Source organism: Pygocentrus nattereri, chromosome 12 (genome assembly GCF_015220715.1).
Source record: "Pygocentrus nattereri isolate fPygNat1 chromosome 12, fPygNat1.pri, whole genome shotgun sequence".
In the NCBI taxonomy this organism is placed as follows: Eukaryota; Metazoa; Chordata; class Actinopteri; order Characiformes; family Serrasalmidae; genus Pygocentrus; species Pygocentrus nattereri.
Genome location: NC_051222.1, coordinates 31,791,705 through 31,801,386, shown reverse-complemented (window position 1 = coordinate 31,801,386; position 9,682 = coordinate 31,791,705). Strand labels below are relative to the sequence as shown.

General features: G+C 44.2%; 1 protein-coding gene across 2 annotated transcripts; it reads right to left on the bottom strand.

Moving 5' to 3' along the window:
* Window positions 1–1,117: 1,117 nt before the first annotated feature.
* si:ch211-286b5.4 (afadin- and alpha-actinin-binding protein B) lies at window positions 1,118–9,682 on the bottom strand. 2 transcript variants are annotated; one of them, XM_017712786.2, is made up of 13 exons: window positions 9,574–9,682; window positions 9,298–9,372; window positions 8,834–8,934; window positions 8,577–8,645; window positions 6,699–6,822; window positions 5,600–5,678; window positions 5,115–5,232; window positions 4,547–4,712; window positions 3,909–4,012; window positions 3,172–3,333; window positions 2,046–2,163; window positions 1,765–1,915; window positions 1,118–1,486 (listed from the first exon to the last, which is right to left on the bottom strand). In XM_017712786.2, exons 2-13 carry the CDS (start codon window positions 9,356–9,358, stop codon window positions 1,396–1,398), a joined length of 1,344 nt encoding a protein of 447 aa, XP_017568275.2. In that variant the 5' UTR covers window positions 9,359–9,372; window positions 9,574–9,682; the 3' UTR covers window positions 1,118–1,395. The 2 variants fall into 2 exon arrangements, with proteins under 2 accessions (XP_017568275.2, XP_017568276.2); XM_017712787.2 differs by having other exon boundaries at window positions 8,577–8,639.

Genomic DNA, 9,682 nt, shown 5'->3' with positions numbered 1-9,682 from the left:
CCACGCCCACCTTATTATCTGTCGGTCGAGCCCCGCCCCTTTTCAATTCGGCAGCCGTTAATAAGCTCACGCTGGAAAGCGAAGGCGGGCCTACAGGTGTAGCCACGCCCCCCAGGCTTAACGAACGGTCCTCGGCTTTGCTTTCTCAGCTCGACTGCGGGGCGGAGCTTCATGTTGGGCGGGGCTAAACATCAATAACCGTGAACTTTTGGCCCTGAGAAGCACCCAAAGCAGTTGATCCACAGCTTTTAAAGTAACCTTCCCCCTTTCATCTTGTATCATATTTTAGAAACTAAGTGACTGTAATATGAACTCTACGTTCATTTATTTGTTCCATTTTGCTTCACCAATCCTTGTGTCTCTCCACCAAACACATTAGCCTAGTTCTGATCTCAAGACTGTTATTAGACTTCGCCACACATCAGGCACTGAATTCATAACCATTTCATGTAATACTTTTCCACGAGGGAGCTTTTAGAGGTGGACGTCTGGTTCCTATCACCACCACTGTGAACAATTCGGACCATAAGGCCCAGTCCCGTTTCTTCTTCTCACCCCTAGCCATTGTTTTTGAGTGTCACCCTAAATCCTTGGAACGGAGTTGCAAGGGGTGGTGGTTGAAACGGACCCGAATCTACGAAAAGGGAAACATCACTTCATGAACAGACTACTAGTGGTGCTCTGTAGGCGACCCGGCCCGCCGTCAGTGACAGGAGAGAAGAGAAAAGTTCAGCTCCTCACTCCGCACAACACATACTTTCAAAGAGGGGGTTTAAAATTGACCACTGCCAATTCACTGGTGATTTGAAGTCTGACTGTTTACATCTTAACCACTTAACTGTGCAGAAATTTTGGAATTCCAGTTAATATCATGTTTCACCCCCGTCATCCCTCCCACCTATCATGGAGAGAAAAACGCTAAGCAATGCTAGCTCAGAGCCCCTCATGCCATGTTTCGTTCAAATGTCACAGAGGGAAAATTAGTTGATTTCTGATACAAATCAACTTTATCAATAGTCGCACCATCATTTGATTACCGGGTTTTGAGTCAGCACCAAAAAATAAAAACGGCAAGATTTCTGAAGCACAACCAGTCAAACATAATACACGACGCTGATAATGTCAAGAATTTTATTTAGTCAATACATAAATTCAGAGAGAACTGGCGCAAGAAACCATTCACATAAACAAGTATAAACTACTGAGTGTAAAGTGTGCAAATGCTGCCATGCTTCACCCAACCTTACCCCAACCAAATCAGCAGCTTTGGCCACTTTTACTGCTTATAATAAAAGCTGCAGCCTCACAGACAGCAGTAATGTCATGAGCTCAGCACAGAGAGGATCTGGTCCCCACAAAGTGATAAATACACATACAGACAGGCCTGGGTTTGGACTAAAAAGGCCAATCATCCATGTTTTGGTGCTCAGGGCTGAAAACTCCTTCCAGTGGCTCCTTCTGAAAAGGAGGAGGACTCTCCACTGACCTGAGAGAGAGAGATAGCGTTAGAGAGACAGAGAGACAGACAGAGAGAGGTAGAGAGAGAGAGGTAGAGAGAGAGGTAGAGAGAGAGAGAGAGAGAGGTAGAGAGAGAGAGAGAGAGAGAGGTAGAGAGAGAGAGAAAGAGAGGTAGAGAGAGAGAGAGAGAGAGGTAGAGAGAGAGAGAGGTAGAGAGAGAGAGAGGTAGAGAGAGAGAGAGAGAGAGAGAGAGAGAGAGAGAGAGAGAGAGAGAGAGAGAGAGAGAGAGAGAGAGAGAGAGAGAACCTGCAGTAGTTGAGCTGTAGAACAGAGTAAAGTTCCGGAGTGCTGGGGGTCATAATGTTCTGAGCTGACCTAGGCGTGACCTCTGACCCCTCAGAAGAGGGAGTGATAGGAGCACAGGGGGACAGAGCCAGGCTATCTGGAGCTGCCACTCCTACACACACACACACACACACACACACACACACACACACACACACACACACAGAGCTGTAGTCAGTGAGTGTGAAGCTGTTCAGCCTGTGTTTGTTCACGGTGGTGCTGGTGCAGCGCTTCATACGTACGCAGCTCTCCGAGTGCTGTGCTCTCCCTCCTGTTTGAGTGGCTGGTCTTCATTATTGGAGACGTAGTGAGGAACTGCTGCTTCATGAGGGCCGCCTTCTGCTGCTGAAACACACACCTCTACACACACACACACACACACACACACACACACACAGTTTACATTATTACTTCAGCCACTTAACACCCATTTTCCATACTGCCTCAAGAAGTGGACATATTGTGGGAATATTACAGAACATATTCTAATCCCTAATGGGGAATGAAAAGAGGTCCATATGGTTGGTGGTTGAGACAATAGTGATACATTATTCTCATTAAGTTCACCACTGATGGTCAAGATGTAGAAATACAGTGTTCTAGATATACAACACAGCCTGGCACTCACCAGAACAGGGGTCTAAACTGGAATAGAACACTGCTGCCATTTTTTGGGAATGCTGCACCCCTCCATGGGAATATGGCTCCCATTAGCTTGGGAATTCTGAATCTTCAGAGTAAATACTGTGCCCTCATCAGTTGGTATAGTAACCCATTTCGTTCGGAACGGTTTGAGCCCCTCTGTGAAAATGCAGAATCCTCTCATGGGAAATGCTGTGTGCTCTCAGAGTGTCAACACTGTGCCCCCTCAATGGGAATACTGCACGTCCTTAATTGGAATCTCACACCCCCCCCAGTAGAAATACTGGGCTTCTCCACTGAAAATATTACTCACACTCACTGGATATACTTCGCTTCCTTGTTGGGAATACTCTGATGTCTTATTTGGAATACTTTGCCCCTTCTGAAAACTGAATATTGTGCCCTATTGTACTCTGGGAATACTCAGTTTGTCGAAGAAGTCGCCATCAGAACACCCTCGTAGTGAGAATACCGAATCCCCATTCAGACTTTCCACTATTTTACCATCATCACCATTCCCTATATACACGTGTAGGCTCACCGGTGGTTCTGGACAGTAAATAAAATGGCTGTATGTGTTGAAGACATTGTGACCCCTGGTTCCCACCAACACCACTGTGAAGAGATCCGAGTCTCTATAATGAACCATTTCACACCAAACCTCTCTGAAAGACTCAATTCACATCTCAACCACTAAACAGCAGGGATTTTAAAAAAAAATCTCACCTCATGGCCCAATCGGATTGCAGCTTCAGTGAAAGCCTGCCTCTCTTGCTGGAAGCTCCGCCTCTGATGTTTAAGCTCCACCCACTGGTCCTGAAGCCGTTCCCATTCTTCCAGATAATAGGAGTCAATCAAAGCAGCTGGAAGAGGAGAGTCCACGTTGTCCTGAGAAGAGAAGAGAAGAGAAGAGAAAGAGTAAAAGAGATGCATTTACAATAGAAGACTCACAGTGCCAACCTAAAGTAAGTGGTCAGTGATCTATCTGGTAGCCACATCAATATCCAACTAAAATAAAGGGTAGTGAGAGGGAGGAGACGGGTCAGTGACCAACCTCTGTTAAACATACACTCAGCACTTTATTAGTGATTTCCTGGAGATCTACTGTCCTCAGGAGTTTATGTCCAACTTGCATCCAACACACCGCCCCCTCCGAACCTAACACAAATGCATCTGAACCAGCCAATCAGGGACTAGAAGTTCATTAGCAGGTGTGACAAACTGTGGCTAGAACTAGACTCTACAGGAAGGTAGATCTCCAGGACTAGGGTTGGTGACCGTTTCACTGTAGTCTAAATGTGAACCTACAGTATAAAACAATATGATTGGTGTTTCTGATTAAACGGCCAATGAAGATACAAAACTGGTGTTTCTAATAAAATGGCCACACAATATTTGTTTCTATATAGGCTTGTTTGGAGGAAGTGTTGGCCATACTGGGTGTATAACACTAAGTTTAAGACCTGCAGTAGCTGCTGCTGAACTCGGACCAACTCTCTGCTCTGCTCCAGCTCCTCTTCAAGCTGAGCCAGGAACTTCTCCTGATCCGTCCTCACGGCAACGGTGCCTAAACGTTCACACGAGCATAACAAATCCACAAATTACAGCCACACTTGGCACACAAATGCAGCCATCGTTAACAGACGCTTTCAATACAAAAACAAACTTCAGATGTTGCTTTACAGCGTTAATGTTAAACTAGTTATGCTACGTTTATGTTAATAGATCAATAATCAAATCTGATTTTTTGCCTTAATTGGCTCATTTCATAAAAATTGTTTCCACTTTTTTCCAAAATAAAAGACTCCCCAGTCCATTTATGGAAACTGGGCTGTGAAGACAACCAGTTTTGAATCATTTGTTTTTGTGATGTCACAAAATGACATTTACATACAGTGTATCCACCAACTCAGCCTACAGCACTTTAGCTCCACCCATTCAGCCTGAAGTTATAAGAAGTGTTTCCGCCTGTATAACTTTTTAAATGAATTAGTCACAGTAGCAAAAACAAGCTCTTTAATTCTCTGGGGTTGGAAAACGGTTGCGTGAAAATAAATTATGATTTTTTGATACAAAAAAAAGGAAAAATTATAGCTCTTACTCTTGGACTGCAGCTCCCTCAGTCTCTTCTTCACCTCCGTCCACTCCAGAACCACACCCCCTGTCACATGATCACCGAGTGACTGCTCTGACTGGACCAGCCAGCTGGTGTCCACTTGCTGCTGCTGCTGCTCCTCCTCCTCCGCATCCACGCTGTCCTGCAGGGTCTGACCACAGGTTCTAAAAGTAAGGGCTGAAACTTCACTTGGTCACAACATCCAGACAGAACAGAGCACAGCATCAATCTCAGGCCCTGTTTGGACACGCATTAAAATGAGTATGTGAGTGGGGGTGTAATGCGTCTTGGGGTGACTTTGGGGTCACTCTAACCACCTTCAGGGGTGGTGAAGACAAACGAACAAAAGTGCAGACACAGTTCGGACTTTAAGGCGACCACTGATACTGCTAACAGCTACTAAATTAAACTAATAAATAACAGTCTCATACAGTGATAGAAACCATGTATGTTTGGAGCTTGGGGTTGTTTAAAATGTTCTGATCAAATTATTCCTCCAATTTCCAAAGAAAAATGAGGAATAGTAGATATAAATAAACCGGCTCCGTCTCACTTGCTGCATGTCAGTTCTGAGCGCGTGCAGTAGAGTCGTGAGGCTGTGGCGGAGCTTCATAGACTCTCTAAGCTCCGCCTCCCTCCTTTCCAGCATCAGCTGTACAGCCTGCTCTTTCCTTTAGAGAGAGAGAGACACACAGTGAGTCAGAGACAGACAGACAGACAGACAGACACAGAGTCAGAGAAACACAAAAAGAGAGTGTAAGAGAGACACACACAGAAAGAAAGACAGAGACAAACACACAAAGAGAGTGAGTAAGGAAGAGACAGAAAGAGAGACACAGAGACAGACAAACACAGAGAGACACACAAAGAGAAAGAGAGAGACAGAGAGGAAGAGAATTAGACAGTGTAAGTCAGAGTGATAGAGTCAGAGAGAGAGAGAGAGCGCGAGCTAGAGGCAGCGTGAGGATGTGACAGAGTCAGAGACAAAGACAGTCAGAAAGAAAGACAGGAACACACAGTGTCAGTGAGATAGAGCACCTCCCATCAGCCCTTGCAGTCCTGGACACAGGCTCCCTTCGTCCTGATGGCTTTGGAAGAGCGTTAATGACCTCTATGGCTGCAGAAAAACAGAAAAAACAACGTTATTCTTTTTAATCATGTTCACTTTAACATGATGCAGTTTGAACTCGTTTCAAACTGTCATTAAAGTCAATGTGAATGAGAAACAGTAACATAGCCTCCTTCTGCACTGTGAGGTACTAGTGAGTGAAATGCAGGATTACTGAGGGTCTCTGAAGATGGTGGTGGAAACCAGAGGAGAAACATGATGTTATAGGTTAATGTGATCGTCTCCTGTCTCCTGGTGTATGGTGATGTTTTGTTTTGTTTTCTTTATGCTACGGTGAATCGTGCTTAACATGAACAGAAAGGAAAAGGTTTCAAAAATGTATGTTTGTATTTCAGGCTGAATCAAAAGGGCACTTTCTCAAAAAGTTTAGTAATCCATTGGTTTAAAATGAGACAAACAGGGGGTTTGTGTGAAATGGTTCACTGTAGAGAAACTTGCTGACTCAGCAGATCTCTTTACAGTGGTGGTGATGGGAACCAGACGTCACCATGTCTACAGCACAGATACAGCCACTTTATCTACTATCCAGAACCACCAGTGAACCTACACGAGTCTCCTGTTTTATATGTAATGTTGATGGTAAATCAACCATAAATCTGAAAAAATACATTTTCTTTGAGGGCGTTTCTGTCTTCTTACTTCCTGCATGCACCCATGAAGGATTTAAAAAACTCAAGCTAAAACCTTCTCATAAATCAATGTCCTGGACATCATGCAGCATTTTCATAACCACTAACCACTGGGCATTAAACTCCTCACCACCAGTTCTGACTCAGTAAGTGTCTCTAGAACAGAGCATTTCACACCAAACCACTCTGAAGGACTTTTATCTTCATGATTTACTTTATAATATATATAAAAAAAATCAGTGGAGTTCCTCCATAAGTTGATACAAAGATACTATAAAAGGACAAACATCACTTCAGTGGTTCTTCTTGTTTCCTGAAGCCAGACACTGATCCAGGCCGGTAAGTATGTGCAGTATCAGTTGTTTTTATTGCGTCTTACACGCTCCACGGTCTCTGTGCCGGTCAGTGAACTGAAAGAGTTTTTCTCTCATTCTGTTGGCGTGCTGCTCTCTGCGCCTCAGCTCCAACCCCTGCTGGTTAAATCGAGACTGCAGCTTCACGTTCTGCAGATACAAAAATATACAGAAAAAGAGGCAGAAATAATTAGACACACATGCTACTGAACAAGCAATAAGTGATACTTTTTTAATCCCACAAACGGGGAAATTCCACCTCTGCATTTAACCCATCCGTGAAGTGAAACACCACATACACACTAGTGACTACACACACACTAGGGGGCAGTGAGCACACTTGCCCGGAGTGGTGGGCAGCCCTATCCATGGTGCCCGGGGAGCAATTGGGGGTTAGGTGTCTTGCTCGAGGACACCTCTGTCACAGACTGGCAGCACTGGGGATTGAACCAGCAACCTTCCAGTTCCAGGGCCAGTTCCCTAACCTCCAGCCCACGACTGCCCTGTAACAACAGTCTGGTGTCAACTCTCTGTTCAACCCTGCACATTGTGGCCAAAAACAACAAGGTTTGGCTCGAATTGCAACTTATACATGTTGGCCCTGTAGCCTGATCCCCGGAGCTGCCACAGCCATCCATGACCAGGAGTCCAAAAGGCGCCAATTACTTAGCGCAAAAACAGTCAATACAGGCTTCTGTTAACTGACAAATGGCTGGCGGTCAGTGTTCTCCAAGCATCTTGAGCTGTCCATTGATGTTGGGTTAGCGGTGATCAGATGTGGTAGAGGTTCATGTGTTTCAGAGGACCACATGCTAACCCTCACCCTCCCAGATGCTGGGTTGTGACTGATAGCAGGTGGTATTAGTTAAATAAACTAGGGAGAAAACAGAGTGACAGTCAACCCTCACACAGCAAACGAGTGCTGGCCCAGTCATGGCCCACGCTCACTTACTGCTTCCATCCTGCTGCAGAATGACCACAATGACTTTATCTGAAACTGTTGCTGAAATGTTAACTTGCTATTTGGTGTTTAATGAGCACAAAATTTTAAGCCACAAATCATTTTAAACCAAATTGGAGTTAAATTGAATACTAGGATATTTAATAGTGTTGAGGCAGTGTTGACAGATCGTGCTGGGCTACTTAAAGACCCAGGGACCCAAAATCTGTTTTTCTTTCTAATTAGGTTAATTTTGTTCTGGCAGGCAAACAGTAAACATGTACCAAGTTCACCCTTTGAATATTGTTCCAATGACCAATAAAGGACCAATATACTCTATAGGGGCAAAACTATTGGGACACATATTTTAATCAATGACTTCAGATGTTTCATTGAGTCTCACTGGAACAGGTGTATAAAATCAAGCACCTAGCCATGCAGCCTGCCTTTACACATATTACAGAAAGAATGGGGCTAGAACAGACTGTGAGCCAGGCCCTCTCGTCCAACATCAGCATCTGACCTCACAAATGCTTCTTTGGATGAATGGGCTTAGATAGGTCTGATCAGTGGTTTTTAAGTCGTCTTTTATCATATTTACATCTTATTTTTCATTCAAGCTTTGCTGGATTTTTAATATAACACCCAGGTTTAGTATCATACAAACATTTTAAATGTTTTGAACCTGTTGTCCTTTACATTGTATGTAAATTTCATGATTAATAAACCAAAAGAAACAGCCCAAAATGTCCTGGAAAATGTTTGGTTTCATTGACTTGCATTAAAGCATAATTTTTCCTTCTCCTGCAAAGTTACCATTTTGGAGATACACGGTTTTGTTCCGACAGCAGCGATATGTCGGCTAGTTTGCCAGGGTTGCCAGTGAGCCAGCAGTGCCATACGTTTGTCAGGAGTGTCCCACATCCACATGCTATCTGAGACTGCTTATAACGGTTTGTCATACCTTCTCCCTCTCTAACCGAAGTGTTTCCTGCAGCCGGGTGATGTACTGGTCTTTTTCAATAAGCTGCTCCTGTCAACAGGAGAACACATTTAAACATCTGTGTAACTAGAATTGTCAATTAGTGATTCAGGTAAGCAATAAAGTGACTCAATATCCTTTTAAAACAGAAGTGTCTCTAGTCTTGCACAAGATCTTTAGTCTGGCACATCAGGAGTTTCCATGTTCGTCAGTAATGCTCATTTTCTTCTGTGTTGTACCTGAAGGGAGCTATTCTTCTCCTTCTTTTCCTCCTGAAGGATCCCATAGGAGGCGCTGCAGGGTGGACTGGCCTGCAGGGACACATGAGTGGTCTGTATTTCTGGGAAACACAGAGAAACATTTCCCTTCTTATACACTGAACGGTCAGAACACATCCACATGCCTTACGTACCACTTATTAGCAATTTGAGCTTTGTAGCTTTTCTGTTGAAATGGACCACCACTGTCCAGATATTTTTTTCGTGGGGGACCACACTAAGTGACACTGACATAGTAGTGACACAGCAGCTGTGTGGTCAGGAACTGACCACTGACACCGACACTGAGGATAATAAACAGAAACAGATGGGCTACACGCTGTAAATGCTCACCTGTATAATAGAGCCATCTGTAAACATAAGGAAGGTGTTTCTAATAAAGTGGCCATTGTGAATCAATGTGGAGCTGTAAGAGTACATCAAACCTGAGGCCTCCTGAACTCTACAAGAAGACACTGGGGGTCTTCCTCCATGTCTGTATGCCATCGTCTATGCCAGACCTTAACACACACACACACACACACACACACACACACACACACACACTTTCCTGACATAAAAATGTTTTAAATGCTCCTTTAAATGAATGCATGATGTAAAAACATATAAACTCAGGCTAAATGGCTTTCCATCACACTGGGATTCAGTCAACAAGCCCTTTATGAAACCGGATCAAATTGGATTTGTTTGCTGTCCGTTACCTGAGTGTAGACTCTCTCTCTCTCTCTCTCTGCTCGGTCCTTCACAGAGGGCCTAAAGGTGGAGGTTACAGAGTGGAGCTGAGAGTGGGCTATCAGACCAGCTCAGCTG

Excerpts from the sequence above, each read along its gene's own strand:
- si:ch211-286b5.4 (XM_017712786.2), bottom strand. The coding sequence starts at position 9,358 with ATGGCATACAGACATGGAGGAAGACCCCCAGTGTCTTCTTGTAGAGTT. Across the intron at positions 3,334-3,908 it reads TTCAGCAGCAGCTACTGCAG|GACAACGTGGACTCTCCTCT; the intron begins GTCTTAAACTTA and ends TTCTCTTCTCAG. Across the intron at positions 2,164-3,171 it reads CAATCCGATTGGGCCATGAG|AGGTGTGTGTTTCAGCAGCA; the intron begins GTGAGATTTTTT and ends GTGTGTGTGTAG.